This window comes from Spinacia oleracea, chromosome 5 (assembly GCF_020520425.1).
Source record: "Spinacia oleracea cultivar Varoflay chromosome 5, BTI_SOV_V1, whole genome shotgun sequence".
NCBI lineage: Eukaryota > Viridiplantae > Streptophyta > Magnoliopsida > Caryophyllales > Amaranthaceae > Spinacia > Spinacia oleracea.
Window position 1 is genome coordinate 109,167,305 of NC_079491.1, and position 23,197 is coordinate 109,190,501.

Here is a 23,197-nt window from a genome sequence, read left to right on the forward strand (position 1 = left end):
AAGAACTAATTATATGTTTTGGAAATAAGTGAATGTATGTAACCTTTTTATTTTCGTAATTATTATGCATATTATTAGATGGTGAATTTCTAATAGTTAATAATTTTCACCCGAATATCACCCGATCCACCCGGTTCACCCGCGGGTGATGGATGGACGAAATACGGGTGATGAGTAAAGCGGGTGACGGATGGACAAAGTGAAACGGATGGAAGCGGGTGATAGATGCGGGTGATGCTCCACCCGACCCAAATCCCACCCATTTCCATCCCTAATCCAGGGACACCATATTAGAAACACAGACACTATATTTTAAAATGAATAAGTAATTTTATAAAGTGGTAATTTTTAAATAAAATTTAATAAAGTGAACTTTATAAGATGGTAATTTTAAAAAAGTCTTTATTTCGATTAAAAAGATAAAACTGTACGTTACACTTTAGAGAATGTAAGATGCTTCCACTTTCCCCCCTTGAAATGAATGCACTCCTCAGTCCATTGCACGTGAGTCATGATTTACAGAGTAATGTTATCATTATCCTATACGGCTATACATAATTGAGATCTGAGAACTACGGAGTAGAAATCATACTTCCTAAACACTTAGACTCCGTTTGATAGGGTGTAAAACATTTTTAACGTAAAATGATTTTCCATGTAAAATAATTTTCAAGGGAAAATACAATTCAAAATTAGTTTTCCTTTGTTTGGTAACTTAAAGGAAAATGAGAGAAAATGATGAAGATTGAGGGGAAGAAAGGAGAGGGGGTAGGGAGGAAAAAAGCAAAAGTAGTTTCCCTCCCTTTCAAATGGAAAAGGGTTTTCCACATTTGAGGGAGCCATGTAAAATTATTTTACATCCCTTACCCAACCAAACAACGTAAAATGATTGAAAAGGGAAAAATCGTCTTCCATGAAAACGTTTTACGCCCTACCAAACGAAGCCTTAAACAACTATGTTTACCAGCTGCAGCATTATCAAATATTACTTCTGCCAAATAACATCATTTCCTAACAACGAAGAAACGCATCGATATTATGTTTTCTTTATGGAACATTATCACATATAACAATGCTTCATTGCTTCTACTCTTGTTATAATATCCCAAAATGGAAAATAGGGAAAACACATGAGGGAGGCAAAACACAAGTGTGTAACCTTGTGTTCCGGCGGCGGACTCGGAACAGGAAAAGGATGACTGACTCCCGGCTGAGGTTGCTGACTGGATCCTGCACAGTGAAGCCGTTAACTAGCCTCTGGAGTGATCCGAGAATTACCCCTCCGATGCTTAAGTCAGATTATGCTGATAGCTCTGTAATAAATGCTCATAAGAATGATTGGATTGGAATTGCGTACCTTTGGCATTGATGGGGGTCCGTATATATAGACGGGTTATTTGTACGGAGGACCCGGGTTATTACCCGTTGGTTCCGGATCCTCCCTTTCGGCTTTGATAGGCAGATGATGTCAGAGAACTGCCGACTGGGTTTGTAAACCCCGGATGCCGACTGCACCTTTGGTGCTTCTTGTGAGTATATGTCTATGTTACAGCTGTTATGGGTTGTCCTACCGGCATACCGGTAGGGCTACCCGTACAACTAGCCCCCTCAGAGTGACTACAGCTGGTTTTTACGGTCTGTAGTTGCTCTGATAAAAAGAAAAAAGCGAAAGCTGGGGTAAGCCCCCTATACAACTAGCCCCCTCGGGGACGATCAACACCCCACGGGTGTGATTGTTCTGTAGATGGTTGTTTTACAGTGCGGTTTTTAGCTCAATACTTGTTCTGATGTCACGACTAGCCCCCATTAGGACAAGGATTGATTGCTTTAAGTGGAAGGTTTTTTGTATGCCGGCTGCCCATGTTTGTGTTTGATTCTCTTGGCTGACTGTTATCCTTGATTTCTTTGAATGACTAGTCCCCTTGAGTTTCTAGGCTGACTAGCCCCCTTGACTTTTTAGGCTGACTAGCCCCCTTGAGTTTCTAGGCTGACTAGCCCCCTTGACTTTATTAGGCTGACTAGCCCCCTTGACTTTATTAGGCTGACTAGCCCCCTTGACTTTTTAGGCTGACTAGCCCCCTTGACTTTTTAGGCTGACTAGCCCCCTTAACTTTTTAGGCTGACTAGCCCCCTTGACTGACACGTGGTGACGGTTCATTTTTCTTTATGCGCGTGGCGGGAGATTTTGAAAAGTGTTTTGGACACGTGTCGGCCATCCGGCAAGTGTGGGGAGTTGTGATATTTTCAACCGCCCAGATCTGCTTCTTGTCGTTTCAACTTCCTTTCGTTCTTTTAAATAACCGTTTCTTCTTTTTTTTCTTCATTTCCGCTCTTTCTTATTTTCCTTTGCCAATTTTCGCGCTGCCAATTTGCTCTCTTTCTCTCTCTTGTTTTTCCTCTTAGTTTTTGTCCGTTTCTTCCTGCCGTACTTTTCCGTTGGGGTTTGGTTGTCTCTCTTGGTAAGTTTTGAACTTAGTCTGGTTTTTTTTTTTTTAGGTTGTCTGCTGTTTTGTTAAGGTTTGGCTGTCTGATTTTCTCGTGTTGCTCTTTCAGTTGGGTTGTTTGAGGGACTTTGCAGCTGTTTGAGAGTGAATTTCCAGAATTAGGTACGGTTTCTGGTCTTACTTTCTCTTTTTGTCGGGTGTTTATGTTCTTTGCTTGCATGCGTTTTGAGTGGGGGTAGCCAAAACATGACTGGTAGGGTTGGGGTTAGTAACGTGATAGATCTGTCAGACACAAGTAGCGATTCTGGTATAGAACTAAATATGGACGGGAATACGGCCGGTAGTAATGCTAAGAATGCTGGGTGGGGGGTAAAATCGAACACGCCACCTCCTTTTGCAGAGTTTATGGGTGGGAATCCTGTTACCGGCCCTTTTATACCCATGACTGCGGCTCAGTTTACTCGCTCACAACAGCTACATGACCTGCGGGCACGAATGGAGAGAGAGCTTAGGCCGAATGAGCATAACGTGCCGGCTGGGGAGCCGATATTAGACGTAGATCCGATTTCGGTTAGGTACCATTTGCGGGATTATCGGGAATTTACTTAGCCTGGCGGCTCTGGTCTTGGGGAGTACGGTACTAACATCGGCAATATATATGTTTCTAGGGTCATGCCGTCAGACGCCGAACCGTCTACAAGTAATCGACGGGCCGGGAAGGATCCTGCCGTCCATGATGCGGGTGAGGTTGATGCCGCCGTTAGTGGTGATGTGCCTTCCACCCCTGGCGACTCCATACTGGAGTCTTCTGAGTCTGGGACTCCCGGGCTAAGGGCGCCGCCCATTGCCGACTCTGATGAAGATGAGGAGGATGCTGCGATTTTGCAGCAAGTGTTTGAAGAAGAGGCCTTGGACGCCGATGTGAATTTCGAAGGTGAGGCTGCCGCGTTCTTGGTTCCGGCCCCTCCCCGTAATGATTCTGCTGCCCTCACCACTGAGATAGATAGTGACTTTGTAAAAGAGGCCGTTGCCAACCGGCATTCTGAGGTTGGTGGTCGCTTTTTGGGTTTACCTGAGGGCTACAAGTTGACTGTGCCGAAAGAAGAGCAAACGTTGGCCGACTGTCCCGTAGGTCATGTTGTTGTATACACGAAGATGTTCGACTATGGGTTGCGCTTTCCCTTGCACCCGTTCATTGAGAAGGTTCTGCGGGCCTGGAATGTCGGCCTCGTTCAATTATCGCCCATAGTTATTCGCAATCTGGTTGCGTACACTTGGTTATTTTCATTCAAACAGTGGCCCTTGACCCTCAACCTTTTCAAAAAACTGCACTGGCTGAAGCGTGATGGGAAAGATACCGGCTGGTGGACGATCTTTACCAAGAGTCAGCGTCAGACTGTGAGCCCCCGGCTCTCCAGCTGCAAAGACTGGAAGGACCACTTCTATTTCATGGCTGTTCCCGAAGATTACCCCCTTCGGCGTACATTCTACCAGCCTAAACCTAGGATGGAACAATTTGACCAAGCCGACCTTGGGCCCCGAGAGCAACGTGCGTACGACAGGCTGCTGGTTGACTATGTTGACGTTGGGCTGTCTAAGCCTAAAACCTTGCCGGCTTTTTGGCTTCCTCCTGCCGGTTATATTCTTAGTCCTGCCGCTTTGGGCGCAGTCGGTCTTGCACCTACACATCCCCTTGGTAAATGCAGTTGTTTGCCTGCACTCGTTATCTGCTGTATTTGTTTATATTTCTTGGATCTCTGTTGTGTCGTGTTGCGTTTGTTAAAAAAATTTTCTGACTTCCTCGTTCATTTATTTATTTATTTATATTATTTTTCTTAGGGCACCATCTTTTAAACAAGGCTTCACTCGGCCTTGACAAGAATTGGAGGGTTGCTGAACAGTGTCCGGCGGGTCCTGCTGAGAAATATTACACTGTTTCTACTTTCTGCGCGAAAGCTTGTCGTGGTCGGTCAGCCAGCTTTGTGACTCCTTCTGCCGTTGTGGACCGAGGTGTTGTTCCTCGCGTTGTTCGAACAAAGGTTCCGGCAGCTGACCAGGCTACATCCTCAGCCCAAGACGAAATGACTACTGGCAGGTTTGCTTCTCTTCCTACCGGTCGGGGGGGACATGCTACTCGGAAGAGGTCTTCCAGCCAGGCGAAGGCCAGTTCTCCCAAACGGTCAAAAAATGACGCTGCGAAGACAGCGCAGGAGAAGGTGAAAGACGTCTACGCCAGCGTCGACAAACCCTTGCAGACATCTGGCGCTGGAAAGAAGATTGCTGAACAGCCTGCTCAGTCGGTTGAGATTTTGGATGCTGACCTTTTGTCCAAATTGAACCGGAAGCAGGTGTTGAGCGACTTGATTAGCGATCCGATCCATCCTGTGCCTGTGTCGAGGCATAGCCCTTCCATGAACCGGTCTGCCAGCTCGGCCTCTAAGTATGGGGTTATAGTTCGTTCTGGGGGGTTCATCGAGGACAAAACTGTTGTGCTATCTCCGGATATTCTTGCCGGTCTAGCCGCTGCTCCCGGTCATGCTGAAGAGCACTGGCAGCCGCAGAATGATGTTCTGAGGGGTGAGTCTATCCTTTTTGACCGTCCTAAAGACGGAGGTACACTGGGCTACCGGTCTCTGCGCCAAGTTGTTACACCCGCCGACGGTACGCCCCAGGAGATTGAGACGCCGGCTGCACAGTTGATGCATGACCTGTACTCGGTATTTTACTTCCCTCTTTGACTTGCTTGTTTTTTATACTTGTTTTTATTTTCGGCTCTGAGCGATTTTACTTTCCTCAGGTGACGCAATCTGCTACCGAGCTTGTGGAGTGCTATCGGAGCTATCAGCGTCGTTTAAAACGATCGCAAGCTGAGAAAGAGAAGCTTTAGACGGACCTTGCTGAATCGGTCAGGACTGAAGGTGACTGCCGGAAGGAGATTGCGAGACTTGAGCTGGATGTTATTGCCGCAGGCAATAGGAAGGTTGAACTAGAGCTTCTTCCAGCCAAGTTGACGGCCGAAGAGCAGAAGACGGCTGAGCTGCAGACCAAGCTGGATGCGGCGCTGCAGGCGGCCCAAGATGCTGAGAGAGCTGCTAAGGATGATCGCAAGGCTGTGGCGCTGAAGGCTGTGCAGAAGTTTATGAAGTCTGACTTCTACTGCGAGGAGATGAAGGGGCGCTACAATGGTGGGTGGACTGCAGCTCATCGTTGTGCCGTCAAAGCCTTGACGCTGACTGAGGATGCCTGGGGTAAGGTGGAGGGATCCTATGAAGAGGGTGGCTATATTGATCCGACTGGCATGGAGACCCAGACCTTCCCAGACATCGTCATTCAGAATGCTGACCCTCGCCTTCTGCCCGACAGGGAGATTCCCGAGTCTGCTTACTGGAGTGATGCAGACTACTCAGCTTGACGGTCTTGGCAGTCATCACCAGGCTCTTCCTGTGGTTCTTCCAACAGTTTTTTCCGGCCTCATACTTGTTAATGTCTGTTGGTAGCTTTTGAATATCATTTAGCGGATGTAACTTATAAACAATTTCCTTTTTTGGTACCTTTTAGCTGTTTGTGGCACTTTGTCTTTTGCCGTGTGTTAACTGTTTCAAGAACGTTATTGTCGTCTTGGCTGCGCCGTCTGAGGCGTATGTTTGTGCCTTTTAGCAGCTACTCACTCCGCATTTAGTTATTTTTGGGTGGTGGCTGTCGTCCCTGTATTTGTTTAAACGGATTTTTCATGAAATACCCCCGAATTTTGGCGTAATTCACCAAATGCCCCTCGATTTTCAGAAATTCACCAAATGCCCCTCACAAATGACTTAATACCCAAAATACCCTTACTAATGATGCGCAGTTAGTCCTCCGTTAACCTAATTTTCAAATTCACCAAATACCCCTATTTTAATACTTATTTCACCAAATACCCTTATTCAGAAACTTAATTCACCAAATACCAATAACTTAAAATTACTCATTTTGATGCTCAACGGCTAGTTTTTGTGTTTGAAAATTAGCCGTTGCTTATTGTTTGCTTATAAATACTCTTTTTCTGACGGTTTATTGTAGTTTTCCTATTATTTTGTTAATTTCATATCATTTTTGTCATGAGTTTTCTTTCAAAATCATCATCCACACCCAATGAGTCCACATATGTAAGAGTTCCAAATAAATTTTGTTATCATGGGAGAAAATTTGACATCCGAATATCTGATACAACACTCAATCTGAAGCTCCGGTACAACACTAAAACATAAAACACTCCTAAAAACACCTCAAAACGTCGCAACTCTTCAAGAAAATAGCTACTTCTTTTGTACCTTATTCTTTATGTGACCAATTAATTATATTTACCATGCAATCGGAAGGTATTCCTTTTTCAATATGGGAAATATCTTTAACATATGCAAACAGATTAAAAATAAAGCTCTTATTAATTTTATTCTAACGCATATGTTCCAGCTACCTCGGCTTCTATTGCTTCCATGCCACATATTTAACGTTAACTCCCTTTTGTCTCCTGTCTCTACTGCCTCCAAACATCTTTCTTCAATCTCCTAACTTTCTCTCAACCTTACAGTCGAGGCATAAAGGTTTTCCCACTTTTCTTTTGAGCTAGGTCCTATTGACATGGTCAGATTTATGGACAAATGTCTATTTTTGGATTTGAGGGAACAAGAAAAAAAAAATGAAACTAAGGTATGTTCCAAAGCTCATGAACCAGTGAAAAAACATGAATCTTGGCACAAAGATTTGCCTCCAAACTCAAGATATTCACATCATGAATCCAAGTTGAAATCGAGGTTGTGATAAAAATGTATGTGTTATTGAACTTGATTTCTTAGTTTCTTTACCATTCGGACAATAAGAAAATTAAGGTGTTAGCTTTAGATTGAATTACTTTAGCTTCACTTACATAAGATCCCTTTGAAAATGGGGTTTTTTGGCCTTTTGCTCAGCTAAAGTGCATTGTCTTTACTGGATGAGGCCTGAACTTATTGGATCATAATTGAAACTTACTGAGTGTTGTATCGGAGCCTCAGATGAAAATTTCCTCCCATAATATTAGAAATTGTTTGGGACTCTTACATATGTGGATTCATGGGTGTGGATGATGATTTTGAAAGAAAACTCATGACAAAAATGATATGAAATTAACAAAACAATAGAAAAACTACAATAAATAGTCAGAAAAGGGGTTTTTATAAGCAAACAATAAGCAACGGCTAATTTTCAAACATAAAAACTAGCCGCTGAGCATCAAAATGGGTAATTTTAAGTTATGTGTATTTGGTGAATTAAGTTTCAGAATAGAGGTATTATATGAAATAAGTTATAAAATAGGGGTATTTGGTGAATTTAAAAATTAGGCTAACGGAGGACTAACGGCGCGTCATTAGTAAGGGTATTTTGGGTATTAAGTCATTTGTGAGGGGCATTTGGTGAATTTCTGAAAGTCGAGGGGCATTTGGTGAATTACGCCATAATTCGGGGGTATTTCATGAAAAATCCGTTGTTTAAAACCTATGTGATGCACTTGATGGATTATCCGTTTGTTTTTATTCAATTTGTCATGTAATGGCGTCGTTTTGCCTTTGATTTTATTATATATTGCATCTTGCCTCTTGTCGACTGGGCCAATGTGTTCAACCCTTGCATATGCTTATGTCGTATTTTGCCTCGTTGCTGACTAAGCCAATGTGCTCACCCTTAGATTTTAATTTTTACCGTATCTTGCATCATTGCTGACTGAGCCAATGTGCTCAAATTTAGATTTTAACTTTTACCGTATGGTAATCTTTGCTGACTGAGCCAATGTGCTCAACCTTTGATTTCGTTTTGTTGTATCTTGCAACATTGCTGACTGAGCCAATGTGCTCAACCTTTTATGTCGTTTTGTCGTATCTTGCAACATTGCTGACTGAGCCAATGTGCTCAACCTTTTATTTCGTTTTGTCGTATCTTGCAACATTGCTGACTGAGCCAATGTGCTCAACCTTTTATTTCGTTTTGTCGTATCTTGCAACATTGCTGACTGAGCCAATGTGCTCAACCTTTTATTTCGTTTTGTCGTATCTTGCAACATTGCTGACTGAGCCAATGTGCTCAACCTTTTATTTCGCTTTGTCGTATCTTGCAACATTGCTGACTGAGCCAATGTGCTCAACCTTTTATTTCGTTTTGTCGTATCTTGCAACATTGCTGACTGAGCCAATGTGCTCAACTTTTTATTTCGTTTTGTCGTATCTTGCAACATTGCTGACTGAGCCAATGTGCTCAACCTTTTATTTCGTTTTGTCGTATCTTGCAACATTGCTGACTGAGCCAATGTGCTCAACCTTTTATTTCGCTTTGTCGTATCTTGCAACATTGCTGATTGAGCCAATGTGCTCAACCTTTTATTTCGTTTTGTTTATGCCGTATAGTTTACCTGGAATATAGTTGTAGCTCATATATTAGATTTCAAAATATGGCACTGTCGGCCCTACTACATCATGTTTTCATACAACTTCACACATGGAATTTTCTTAAAGTATCTGCGTTCCATGAGTTCTTCAGCGGTGTTCCATTCATCTCCATTAGTCTGTATGATCCAGCTACCACTTCTTCCCATATCTGGTAGGGCCCTTCCCAATTTGCAGTCAGTTTTCCTTGTTTTTGAGCTTTGCCGGTTGCTGCCGTCCGGCGGAGTACAAGGTCGCCTACCTCCAGCTTCCTATGTTTTACTCGCTTGTTGTAGGCCCTGCTCATTCTGTTTTTGTATGCGGCCGACCTAATTTCCGCCTGCAGTCTGACCTCTGGTAGGAAATCAAGCTGGTGTCTGAGTAAGCTGTCGTTTCCCTGTTCTTCATAATGCTGGATGCGAAAGGTGGGTAGTGCTACTTCAGCCGGTATGACTGCTTCTGATCCGAAACACAGTTTGAAAGGACTCTCTCCTGTTGCTTCTTTAACCGTCGTTCTGTTACCCCATAGAACCTCTGGGACTGTGTCTGCCCACTTGCCCTTGAACTCATCCAACTTTTTCTTAAGGGCTACGAGTATTTGTTTGTTTGCAGCCTCGGCTTGCCCGTTGCTCTGCGGGTGGCAGACTGAGGCATATGCGAATTTGATCCGGTAGTCTGCCAAGAATGCTCGTATAGGTTCGCAGTCGAACTGGCATCCGTGGTCGAATACTATTGCTGTCGGTATTCCAAATCTTGTTATGATGTTTTTCCAGATGAACTTCCGTACCTGGTTGGCTGTTATTTTTGCTACCGGCTCGGCCTCAATCCATTTTGTGAAGTAATCGACGGCAACAATCAAGAACTTCCTGCCTCCTGAGGCTGTTGTGAAGGGTCCCACGATATCCATTCCCCACTGGGCGAATGGGATTGGATTCAAAATGGGCATCAAGTCGTTTGCTGGCATACGTATTACTGGGGCAAATAGCTGGCATTTTTCGCATTTCTTGACGTAGCTCTGTGCGTCCTCCAGCATGGTTGGCCAGTAGTAACCTTGTCTTTGGCAGATCAAAGCAAGTGTTTTTCCTCCTACATGGTTTCCGCATATTCCTTCATGCATTTCTTCGATTAACCTTGCGGATTCGTATGCCGTCAAACACCGCAGCAGGGGGAGGCTGAAGGCTCTTTTATAGATTTGCCCCTGATATATGACGTACCAGCAGATGTCTTTTTTGATTTTCTTTGCCTCCCTGATATCGGCCGGGAGAACTCCAGTCGTCTTGTACGCCCAGATATCATCGTACCACTCTTTGTTTGCCGTGATGACCATTATTTCCTTTCCTTTTTCCTCCGTACTCCTTCTGTGCATGATTTCTATCATTACTGATCGACTGAGCTCGATTGTTTTCGAACTGGCCAGTTTTGCTAGGTTGTCTGCGGCAGTGTTCAACGCTCTGGGGACCAATTCGATGTCAAAAGCTTCTAATTTCGCTGTCAGCGTCTTCAGTTTTTCTTGATACCGCCGCATTGACGGCTCTTTTGTTTCATACTCTCCCGAAAACTGATTTGCCACCAACAAGCATAGCTGTACCCCTGCAATGGCTGCTTCATATTCTGCTTCGTTGTTCGAAGCTGCGAAAGTGAATCTGATTGCGTATTCGAACTTATCTCCTGTCGGAGAGATCATGACAACGCCGGCTCCCGCTCCCGACTGAGCGGCTGAACCGTCTACTGATACTTTCCAGGATTCTGCTTTGGTTTCCTCTTCTTGATAGGATGCTTCAACTACGAAGTCAGCCAAAGCTTGTGCTTTTATTGCATTGCGCGGGTGAAACTCAAGATCGTACTCCGACAGCTCTATTGCCCATCGCAACAGTCTGCCGGCTGTATCCATTTTTTGCAAAGCCTTCTCTAGTGGAAAGTTCGTCAGAATTTGTATGGTATGTGCGTCAAAATATGGTCTGAGCTTTCTGGCGGCTATCAGGACTGCATAGGCCACTTTCTCTATCAGCGAGTATCTTGCTTCTGCCGGATTCAAAATGTGGCTGACAAAGTATATCGGCTGCTGGACTTTGTCTCTTTCACTGATTAGTACAGCAGCAACGGTTTGGGCTGAAGCGAACACATATAATTGTAGCTTGTCGCCCTCTTCCGGCCTGGCTATCGTCGGTAAAGCACGAAGATGTTCTTTTACCTTCTCGAAGGCCCTTTCCTCGGTTTCCCCCCACCGGAATTATCCGTTCTGCTTAAGAGTGTTAAAAAATGGAATCGACCTGTCGGCTGATTTGCTAACAAATCTTGTCAGAGCCGCCATTCTTCCTGTCAGCCTTTGTACATCTTTGATGCTTTTTGGTTGAGGCAGACTGAGTATCGCTTCTACCTTATCTGGGTTTGCGTCTATGCCTCTCTCGCTGACAAGGAAACCCAAGAACTTCCCCGATTTCACTCCGAACACACATTTCTTGGGGTTTAGTTTCATTTGGTAACGGCGCAGAGTTTCAAACGTTTCCCTGAGGTCATCTAAATGATCGGTCTCCAATTTGCTTTTCACTATGGAGTCGTCGACGTATACTTCAATGTTGCGGCCTTTTTGGTTTGCGAACACTCTGTCGACCAGTTTTTGGTACGTTGCCCCAGCGTTCTTTAACCCAAACGGCATAGCCTTGTAACAGAATACTCCCCCCTCAGTGATGAATGCTGCTTTTTTCCTGTCGGCCTTTGCGAGGCTGACTTGGTGGTACCCGGAGAATGCGTCAAGGAAACTGAGCAGCGCGTGGCCAGATGTGGAGTCGACTAGCCTGTCGATTCTTGGCAGTGGGTAGCAGTCTTTTGGGCATGCTCTATTAAGGTTTGTGAAATCTACGCACATTCTCCACGAGCCGTTTGACTTCTTAACCATTACGACGTTGGCCAACCACTCTGGGTAGTCGCATGGTTCAATAAATCCTGCTGCTAACAACTTTTCTACCTCTTCCTGTATTGCTTGATTTTTTTATGTTGAGAAGTTTCTTTTCTTTTGCTTTACCGGCCTGACTGCTCTGTCGACATTCAGTCGGTGCTCGATTACCTCCGAGCTTATACCGGGCATTTCGTCTGCGGAAAATGCGAACACATCCGCATGTTCTCTCAACAGACCGATCATGTTTACCCGCAACTGGGGGTCAATGTCGGTTCCTAATTTTACTGTTCTGCCAGTTTCTCCTTCTACCAGCTCGACTTCTTCTGACCTTCCTCCGGCCTCTACCCTAGGTAGAGAAGTCCCCTTTTCGATGCTTTCGATTGTGGGTGACTCCATTTTCTGCCTTTTCTCCTTCTTGGGCAAAAGAGATGACTCGCCCCCCAATCTTGGGGCTTGACCCTTTGCCGGTCTTTTCGTTGCTGCCTCTCTCGCTATATTCCTGGATGGGGTCAGTCGGCCTGGTGTTTTTAATGCCGTCAAGTAGCATGATCTTGCTGAATCTTGACTGCCTCGGATTCTTTCAGCCTTCTCAAAGTTAGACATGTATATCATAGTTAGATGGTATGTTGATACCACTGCTTGTGCATCGTGGATGAATGGCCGACCCACTATTACGTTGTATGCAGCAGGCACTTTGATTACTAAGAAGTCTACCATTAGGTCCCTTGCGGCTCTACCTTCTCCAATCTGCACTGGTAGCCTGATGCTACCTTCCGGGAAGACTGTGGCTCCGGAGAATCCTATCACAGGATAGTTGACTCGTGTGAGTTCTGTCTCGTCTATTTTCAGCTGAACGAAGGCTTCCCAAAAGATAATGTTCGCTGAACTCCCTCCATCCACCAGTATTCGTTTCACTGGGAAGTTTGCTATTTCGAGGCCCAAAACCAGTGGATCGTCGTGAGGGTATATAATTCCGCGACAGTCGTCTGGGGTGAATGAAATATTTGGCATGACTTGGGTTGCCGGCCATTTTATGGTGCTGTGGTAGTTTACCAGGTGGCGGTGTTCGCCCAGACTTCTGCCGGCTCCACTGATTGTTCCTCCATGGCACGGTCCTCCAGATATGACCCATACTGTCGGCCCCTTCTGGCCACTGTTTCTAGCCTCCCCATTCCGACTGGTTTCTGGTGCTTTCTGCTCTATTCGGAGCGGTGTTTGGGTGGATGGTAATCTGTTGTTTGTGTTATTGCTTTGCCAATTGCTATTCTGTTGGTTGTTGTTGTTCTGTCGGGCTTTATATTGTGTCAGATAGCCTCTCCTGATCATATCCTCGATGTTATCCTTCAAATCTCTGCAGTTTTCCGTATAGTGTCCACAGTCATCATGGAATGCGCAGTACTTCGACTGTGGTCGGGGTTTGTCGCTCATTGGTGGAGGCCTCTTCCAGTTTTCGTTCTTGTTGACATTGTAAATTGCGGCTCTTGGGGCGTTCAATGGAGTGTATTCGTGGAATGTGGGGTATATGCTGGTTGATTGTTTCTGGTAATCCCTCCCTCTTGGGTCTTTCCTCTGTTCATCCTTTCTGAACCCCTGTTCTGATTCTGCTGCGCCGGCTGAACCGGCCTTGGTGCGGCATTTCTGGTCTGTGCCGACTGATAGTGATTTGGGATTGTCGTCAGCTCGTCGCTTTTGATGTATTCGTGGGCCTTTATCAGTGCGCTTCCCAAATCGGTGAAGGATTTTCTTCCCAAGTATTTTTTGAACTCGCAGTGGTTCATTCCTCTCATCAGGGCCACCACAGCTATCTCTTGCTGCAAGTTTGGTATGCTGGTGGACTCGTTGTTGAATCTGGTGAGGTAATCTCTTAAGGATTCTCCGCTTCTCTGGGTGACTGCCATCAGCTCTCCCGACGTTTTCTTTCTCTGCTGCCGGCTGATGAACCGTAGCATGAACTCTGTTTCTAACTGTCGGTAATTATATACCGACCCCTTTGGTAGTCCCTTATACCAGCCGGATGCCACTCCCAGCAGCGTTGAGGGAAATATCTTGCATCACATGGCGTCGGAATCTGTATACAACATCATATGTTGCTCAAATGTGTTGCAGCCCTACTACAGGGCTTCGCTAACTCGAAGCGCGAGACTGGCTCTTTATCTTCAGCTTCAATTACAGAGCATTCTGCTTCCCGGCGAAAAAAGCAACAGGAAAAAAAAAAAAAAAATGGAGCAGTTCGGACCTCCGGATCTGTGGATCCGTCGTACTTGCAGAGTGGGAACTTCAATTTCTCCATTGGTTCCTCCAGAATGTCCGCGCACAGGGGGGAGTTTGCAGGTTGGATGGTGTAACGGCGCGACGCGTATCTCTGGGGTGCTTCTCTTGTCTCTTCGATGACCATGGGTTCCGGCCGACTGCGCAGAGCAATCGCCTGGTTTGTATTTGGGTGTTGTTCTTGTTGCACTAGGATCTGTTCTCCGAATAGGTTTCTTATCGGCAATCTCTTCCGTTTTTCGCCGACTGGTGTTTCTGCAGTCTGGTGTATGACTGTCCTGGGTACAGGTTCTGTGTTTGCCTTTCTTGCTGGCTTCAAGGCCGACAACGCGGCCATCACCGCTCTTGCTGTAGCCAACTGTTCCTCCGAGAACTGACCGGCGAGTTCAGACGGCATTTGCGTATCGTCCTGGGCTGGGCTTTTGGGCTCTCCTTCTGAGTCGTCGTCCTCGACTGAGTATCCCAGAACATGCAAGGGTGTTGCTGCAGTCGTAGTTTTGCTGACGACCGACTGGCTCCCTAGCTGGGGGGTGGGTTGGTCATTGACGGGTGTTATTATTGGTTCTGCCGAGAATAGCGTGGGTTTCAATGGGGTTGTTGTTTTTGTCGTCTGCGTACTCTGTGGGGTTGCTTTCGAGGCCTGCTTTTTGCTTCTCTTATACGAATCTGACTGCGTACTCTCCATTTTCAAGGGTGATGATTATGATTGATTTCTTTTTTTTTTTTTTTTTTTTTTTTTTTTTTTGTTTTGTTTTGCCTGGCTGTGGGTTCTGCTTACAAGTGGGGGTCCCCTCCTTCTAGCGCCAATTGTTCCGGCGGCGGACTCGGAACAGGAAAAGGATGACTGACTCCCGACTGAGGTTGCTGACTGGATCCTGCACAGTGAAGCCGTTAACTAGCCTCGGGAGTGATCCGAGAATTACCCCTCCGATGCTTAAGTCAGATTATGCTGATAGCTCTGTAATAAATGCTCATAAGAATGATTGGATTGGAATTGCGTACCTTTGGCATTGATGGGGGTCCGTATATATAGACGGGTTATTTGTACGGAGGACCCGGGTTATTACCCGTTGGTTCCGGATCCTCCCTTTCGGCTCTGATAGGCAGATGATGTCAGAGAACTGCCGACTGGGTTTGTAAACCCTGGATGCCGACTGCACCTTTGGTGCTTCTTGTGAGTATATGTCTATGTTACAGCTGTTATGGGTTGTCCTACCGGCATACCGGTAGGGCTACCCGTACACCTTGCATTAAACATAATTAAATTCTCAACTTCTACAGCGAAAGAAAGAGGAGTTGCTGAACATTCATATCTCATCTCATCTCATCTTATCTTATAACCTACTCTATGAAATATAAACCTAACCTCTATTAAGCTGCAGTTGGACATTTATAAATCATGTCAAAAGCAGCTGTATAAATAATGGAGAACATACAGAGGCAGTTTTTCAGCAGAGCCTAAATGATTTCCCCGGGAGGCAACTCGGCAAGCTTGGCTGGAGTTCCAAGTACCCTTTCCATATCAAAACGGACTTCAATATTTCGGATACCATACCCGACAACCATTAGCCAATACAATAGCTTGCCAAGTTCTGTTGCACTCGTCTCCGAAACACTAGTCTGCAATAGTTATCCAAGAATATTAGCAAACTCCACACAAAGTAGCAACCAGCCAGTTTAAGTCACCCATTAAATATCATAAACTGTAAGTAACAACCGGCCAGTTTAAATAATTACAAAAAGGCAGCAAAAATTATTTATAAATTTGAAAAATGCAATCCGCAGCAAATTTCATTGAACATCCAAGGAGGACAAAACTGAAAGACCTTCTGGAGAGAGGATGAGATACCAGAATTTCATGGTTGCAGCATTTATTGAACTCTGGGAAAAGAAAAAAAGAAAAAAATTCTGGCAACTATACCACTATACCAGATCTGAAAAGAGCCTAGGAGAAACTCGGAGGTGGTGTAAATCTGGAAGGAACGAATCAAAATTGCAATAAAAATCTAAGAAATTAGGGCTGAAGCACATGAACTGTTAGGGTTTCTATGGGGGATTTCTAGAGAGGGATGCTGTCTACCTCTTTCATTTTTACGGTTGAACTAAAGCTGGAAAGGGAGGAGGGATAATTGGGAAATATTCAATTAAATGAGAGATTAATTTGAAGGTTCAAGGAAATGAGAAATTGATGTTGAGTGATAAAGCCTTGAAGTGGAGAAGATGAAGGAAAGGAAAGAAAAAAACATAAAGATAAAAGAACGAAGCGACACATATCCTTAAAGGTTGGTGTTTGAAAATATACTAGGTTGATTTGAGCTTGTTCTTGACTTCAAATTTATGATGTTTACTAAATGATATTTAAAAAAAAAAAAAACCCTTTTCACCCTTTCTAGTTGGCACTCTAATGGTGTGCTGTACAAGAAGTAACTGACTTAGCAGAGGTCATTACTCATTAGAGGCCAATGTAGTTGGGAAAAACAGAAAGCATTTTCAGAAGCTTCATAATTTAGACAAGCAAAGTGTGATATATCAGAAAGAAAGACGAGTAGTACTAATTAGTCAAACAATTGGCCATCCAATGGGTCAAATGCATGTCCTAATGGCCTCGGTCAAAGCCAAATCAGAAGCTCTTCAAATACCTGAAAAGGTCCAGTATCTATATACTGTACTAAAAGGGAGTTACAACGGGAACCAAGTTTCCCTGATTCCCTACCTTAAACACACCTAAAACAGACAAAACTTGATACAAAATCATTATTGGCCATAGTTACTTAGGCATTCACACACATAAATAAATAACCAAAGTCAGGGTACATATGCTTCATAGCTCCAAGTTTATGCAGTTAAACGTGTAGGAAGATAATGGAAGTCCAAAAGAAAGTGAAAAAGATGGAAGTTAAAATAGCTCTACACCTTCATTTGAGCAGGATCAGAAACAGCCATCAGGCGCTTTATGAATGTGTTCATTGCCAGAATGACATCTTCTCCAGCAGTACTTGTCAACTCCTACACAAAGCACAATTTTCCAATTAGATTAGATCAATAATATAATCAACAAGTTGAATCTCAGGTTACACAAGAAAAGGAATTAGCTTATATGCATATCAGAACTAGGCAAATGATGTGTAAATAATTAAACTAATCTCTTTTATTAGCTCCTATGATGCTTGTACCCTTACACGATCATAGACTTCATGAGTGTTGGACTGAGAGTTGGACATGGGAGATTCTAAATTCAATAACACGAGGACACATTTAAAAAAAAAATCCAAATTTCGGATTGGACTTAGGGACCAAGATAATTTATATTATTTTTCTATTTATATAGGGGGGAAATCTTTCAAAAAATTCTATTATGTATCAAATTTTCTCTTAATGAATAATGTGCTTGCACGGTCTTATTTAAAGTAGAGCTAAAGTAAGATGTTAAAGCAAAGGAAAGGAAACAAATGTTGTACTGAAAAAGAAAAATAAAGGGAAAGAATTTCACTATTCAGTTCCTTCCCACAAAACGTTGAATACCTCCCCACTACTCTCTCCTGCCCATTTTTACCCTCCTAAGTCCGACACATATTACATGTTCACACCTTGTCGGGTTCCATAGTCAAATTAGTGTCCCCACCCAACCCAGATGAGTCTTAACACTTCAACGGCAGCCGTGGAAGGTTCAAACTGGTCCTACAAAGTTCATAGTGTGAGATGCAGAAGGTGCTAGCAGCCTAGCCTAGCCTTAAGTACCACCCGATAGCTTGTGTTCCCCCACTCCATCCTTCTTCTTCGTCCGACTCTTCCTTCTTTCACACAATTTTCTGTGCTACTGCTTTAAAAAAAACCTCTTAAAAAGTGAATGCATTGTTTACCCCAAACAAAGAAAATTGTAGAATCATATTCACGGAAAGGGGAAAAAAGTGTGCTTCAAGTGCTTGAAGACCATTGCTTAATTTGGGAACTCATTGCAGATAACACATTCTAAATCAAAATAAGAGAACCTCATGATACCTTAAAAGGAGCTTGTGGTGGTTGTGAGTAGAAATTGTCTTAGGAATCTACGAGTAACACCAACATATAATTAACACCTGCTCCAGAGTGGCATGCACCCATTAGCATTTAGGCCTCCTCTGCTAAAATTTTTGTACCATTGACTTCCGTCACTTCTTTGGTTTCTCCTGATGCCGATGTAACTACTACATACTTCCTCCATTTTATGGTATCGGGGGGGGGGGGGGGGGGGGGGAGGACACAATTGAGGGGAAAAAGCGAAAGGGGGACCATTTTCTTGGGGGTAATTTGGGAACAAGGAGGAGAGAAAGTGTGGAGCAATTAGTTAGATTTGAAAAAAGTACAGGTATCTTTGTCTTTTTAATTGGAAAAAACTACCACTTATACTAATGTGAAACTTTTAACAAGGAAAATGTAGCGACTAATATAGAACGGAGGGAGTAGTAATTTTATAATACTGCAAGACTGCCACTATCGTTTGCAGTAATTGAAAGATATTGACATCAATAAGTTGTATGATGGGTCGTGGCACTTTTGAGTTATCTTATGAACAAAAGTGGCATTTTTGTGTTGTATGGAAAACAATAGTTGAAAGAATAGATAAACAAAAAACTTAGGGCCTTTATAAAGAAGTGATGCCACAAATATATTTTAACTCTTGCATGCATCCATGAGCAATTGATACAGGTTCTCACAGTGTCTTGCTTGTTTATTTTGATTCTTATGAAACCATTCTGATGCAAAAAGAGTTTTGAGGGAAAGAACAATTCCTCACCTTCAAATTTTGGGGCTCGAGAGACTTCATATATTCTAACAATTCATTTTGACCATTTGTAGATTTTCTGGCAACTTGACGACTCAACTCCTCAAGTTCTGCTTCAAGCAGCTCTATGTACTTTACAGCGTCTATTCTCTCAGGTCCCGAGACATTGTTCCACCGAATAACTTCACCAGTCACCTTTTTCTGTGTACCTGGTGCAAAATCCGGAGCATCCTGCAAAAATCGCCTGACTTTTAAGTTACAAAGTCTGGATAGAGGACCAGTAGAAACTAAGAAGAATAATTTGAATTAGAAGAATGGCTTCATTACAATGAAAGTTGTTACCTTATTTTCTTGTGGTTCGGGAAGAGCAGCCTGCTCTATACTTTGTTGGAGTTCCAATCGGAACTGTGCATTCTTAAACATATAACCAGTCATCATTACACTATACATAAGTTGAGCAAGATTTTCAGCCACCTGAAAAAAGTGTTAGCAATTCCAATCAAACAAAAAGTTGTTAGTTTTGCTTACATGCAATTGTGAAACGCCAAGACACAAGGAGATGCATCTACATCTAACAAGGCATAAACAATCTGGTTAGGTAACAGGACTTACCGTAGTTACTGTTACGGAAAAAAACTGTGGGGGTAAACTGCCAATCATGTTTGTAACAGTTTGACGCATTGCATCGACCACCTAAGGAGAGACAAGGCGAACCCTTTCACTAGCAATTCAAATATGAATTTTAGGATGGATAAATAGTTATCAAATGATTCAAATCAGAACCATATATTCACAAATCTGAAGAAGATTATGATGTTGAAAAGTGCAAACCTGTGGAGATGCCCTTTTAACAAACAATTCCATAATTTCTGGTTGCACATTTTTCACATATTCCAGCAGAATATCTTTCCTGCCCTTGGGCTGGTAATGTAAAAAACATATATCATCGCGAGAACTCAGAAGGTATAACTACTCCCCTTCAGCAATAAGTAGGAATCAAACATAGAGAAGATGCACTAAAATAGGGATAGTGGGATGACAATGTTAAGTATGACTGCAGACAAGCCATAAAAGCTATGATCCAAAATATAAAACATGCAGAGTGCCACCAGAAACAGACAATTTATAGAAGCCATGGTTGAGGAGAGTGCTTTATTTTAATCTTCAGCGTACACCTGCAATCAAACCAACCTGACCCCACACCCCCCACCCCCACCCCCACCCCGGGTATAGTTGCAGGTCAATGTTTAGTTTATTTAGATTTGAAAAGCATATCCAGATAAGTAGATATATCTTCACATCATAAAGTCAAAATGTGGCTTATGAGTTAAAAAAACAAGTAACAAGGCTAAGGCAGCAAGGTCTGAAATTGCATGAGTTGTTCATTAAATAGCTTATGTTCTGAAAAAAAAAAATGAAGGAATTTATTTATAGAACATCTATAAGACTATAACACGCACAATGAATTGGTCATTTGTTACAGAAAACTGCTTGGAGAAATCTAATTCTGTGAAGTACATTATTTCTTTCTGCTAAGGCGTGCACCTAAGATGTGTTAGTTAGAAGAAACACAACATAAAAAGATCCTAAGACAGGATTACTCATAAAGTAAGTTGGGACACTTATTTACCGTGCCAACAAGCATAGCTATTTCATATGACATCATTCACTGATTCACTAAATTAGATAGAGATGTAGAAATTGAGAAAACCCAGAAATCATTCAAATCAATCTAATCAATTTTTAAGAATTCTTATGAATCTCAGTATGTGTAACCCATAACACTAGCCCGTTTTCCTTTTCCTCCCTAGGTATCCTCGATCAAATTGAAAGCTCTATGTTTATAGCATCTCAACACGAATCCACCGCGACCACGAAACAAACATTCAACAGGAACCCACGGAGAAAACGAAAATCTTAAATTGAATTAGACAAGTAAAGTAATACTGGAAATTGCAATCATCCGCAAACTCCAACAACATAATAATCAATTCAAGAATAAAATCAACAAAACATAACGCTTACTAAAATAAATGAAAGCACATTTGATAGAGCAAGAGAGAGAAAGAGAGCGAGACCGTGGAATTGCCAATGTTAGTATCTTTAGCATTACTTTCGGAGGATGGATTGTTTAAAGCACGAATACTGAGAGATAATCGCCGTCGGCTAGTTAAATTCCTCGGAAATCTCACCGAAGAAATTGAAACCCTTGAGCTTGCAGATAAAGCAAATAGTGATAGAGAAGAATGCGTGGATAGTGAGGAAGGTTTCAGTATTAGAGAAGACATGACGGATTTTGGTTCAATGGTTCCGTTTGTCCTGCAAAACCCTAATCCTCCATTAACGTCTGTTTTTGTCACTCAGAAAGTGAGAAGACGGATAAAATGTGAGGGATTAGACTTTACGAAATACGGAGTAGGGACTACCGACTACGTAGAGCGGGAGAGGTGTCAGAAGCTGATCCGACCCGAAAAAATTACCTGTTTCGAAATCTAATTGAATTGATTTGACCCGAAAAATTTAGGATCCAAACCAGATCTATAACCAACTTGACTCTACTCGACATTCGTTTCACCAAATCTGAACTCCACCTGTAACCAGTTTGATCCGATCCAAACTCCACCTGTTAATGGTTGAATTCGATCCAAACTCCACCCGATATCGGTTTAACCCGACCAGAACTCCACCGGACACCGAAGTATATGATTTGACCCGATTTGGTTTTACCGAACTGTTATTTAACCGATATCGATTTGACCCGATCTGGTTTGACCCGAATTATTATCTAAACGACCTAGTATTGAACCGGCTTGGTTTCAACCTGACCTATATCTGACTCCACTTAATTTTACCTTTAACTTTGTTTATTTTTACTTAAATTAATACTAACTTATTTTCCTTTTTTTTATCCAAAATGAAATATTGAACTGATAATCCAATTTTGTTAACCTCACTTTTCTTTACCTGTTAAGTATTTAGGTCATAATTACTTAATTATATTCTATGTTCACTCCTCGTAAATATAATTTTGCATATTTTATAATTACAAGTAATACATGATACTTTTTATTTGAATATAACAAGCAAACTTATTATTAAGTCGTCTATTAATATAAAAATATTAGGGGTTGTAACTTAATTTTATTGTGAATGATCGAAAACCTTTTATTTGTTAAAGTTTTATTACTTTATGAATATCACGTGTAATAGTCTAGACTTTCAAACTGTTTTAAAATTAGTATTATATATGTTTAATATCTAAATTGTATTTTAAATCATGGTTTCATAACAATTAGTACCGAGTATTGATAATTATGGTGTATAATAATCATATCAACAATGTTTTAGATGACAATGTGTGTCACTATGAGAAAATGCCAGCATTTCTAACCCTTGGATGTTGTCAACTTGTCAAGTACTTATCCACCAACCTATCTTCTCCCTTTGATTAATTCTTAAGCTTAATAACTCAAAAAAATAAGGAGGAAGTTCCTTCTGTTCTATTTCGGTGGGTTTGAGCCAACACCGCCTTTTTTATCCCTAAGAAACACCTCCAAAATTGCTAGGGGTGGCAATGGATCGGGTTTGGATCGGGTTAAGCTCAATCCGCATCCATCCATGACATTTCATCCGTCATCCAACCCATCCATTATCCGTAAAATTCTTCATCCACATCCGACCCATTCATCATCCACAAGTGATTCGGGTAGGTCGGGTGAGAATCGGGTGAAATAAATTTGAAGATATATAAAAACAACTTAAAGTGACACATATTGCAATTAGGAATAATTAGTCCACATATAGTCCACATGACTATTTTTCTTTTTGAAAAACCATTGCGTAACTTTTACAAAGCTTTAGATTTATCTTTGTGGTATCCTAGTAAGGGAGCGCAATATGTTGTGTTACACTTATGTCTAGTATAGTTTTATTTAAAATAATAAATATATTATAAAAGTAAATTATGATAAATTAAAGCATACAACTAATGTAATAGGTTGATGGATCGGGTGGTGGATGGCGTGGTGGGTTGGATGCACCTTCATCCATATCCGACCCACCCGTCATCCGATCCATCCATCATCCGTTAACCATCCGCTTATTTTTGGGTTTTCGTTCGTATAATCTGGATCGGGTGGATGGATATCCATCGGATTCGGTTGAAATTGCCAGCTCTAAAAATTGCTTCTCATCAAATTCATCAAAAGAATACTTGATTTCATCTCTTACGAATTGAAATTAGAGGAAGCCCAACAATCCGAGTCACCCACCCGATTCTCTCCTATGCTTGGCGTCGCGATGCTTCGTCGTCGACGACCCATCTTTGATTGTGGGTGGGTTGTTGTTGTTGTTGGTGCGGCAATTACAGGAAACCCAAAAGTCCGAGTCACCC

At 42.5% G+C, this 23,197-nt stretch overlaps 1 protein-coding gene across 2 annotated transcripts; it reads right to left on the minus strand.

Annotated features, from left to right (window-relative positions):
- Window positions 1-1,026: 1,026 nt before the first annotated feature.
- On the minus strand, window positions 1,027-21,209 carry LOC110783806 (uncharacterized). 2 transcript variants are annotated; one of them, XR_008920664.1, is made up of 8 exons: window positions 20,883-21,209; window positions 19,636-19,725; window positions 19,417-19,497; window positions 19,147-19,278; window positions 18,817-19,035; window positions 16,956-17,048; window positions 15,287-15,662; window positions 1,027-1,159 (listed from the first exon to the last, which is right to left on the minus strand). XR_008920664.1 is itself a non-coding variant. In XM_021988185.2 (7 exons), exons 1-7 carry the CDS (start codon window positions 21,090-21,092, stop codon window positions 15,501-15,503), a joined length of 987 nt encoding a protein of 328 aa, XP_021843877.1. In that variant the 5' UTR covers window positions 21,093-21,209; the 3' UTR covers window positions 15,285-15,500. The 2 variants fall into 2 exon arrangements, 1 of the variants encoding a protein (XP_021843877.1); XM_021988185.2 differs by lacking the exon at window positions 1,027-1,159 and having other exon boundaries at window positions 15,285-15,662.
- Between the last annotated feature and the right edge of the window lie 1,988 nt (window positions 21,210-23,197).

What these genes read in the sequence shown, in the direction of transcription:
- LOC110783806 (XM_021988185.2), bottom strand. Translation starts at nt 21,092, where the DNA reads ATGTCTTCTCTAATACTGAAACCTTCCTCACTATCCACGCATTCTTCT. An exon ending in CTAACATTGGCAATTCCACG is followed by an intron (nt 19,726 to 20,882) that starts GTCTCGCTCTCT and finishes TTACATTACCAG; the next exon opens with CCCAAGGGCAGGAAAGATAT. An exon ending in TTTCCGTAACAGTAACTACG is followed by an intron (nt 19,279 to 19,416) that starts GTAAGTCCTGTT and finishes CACTTTTTTCAG; the next exon opens with GTGGCTGAAAATCTTGCTCA.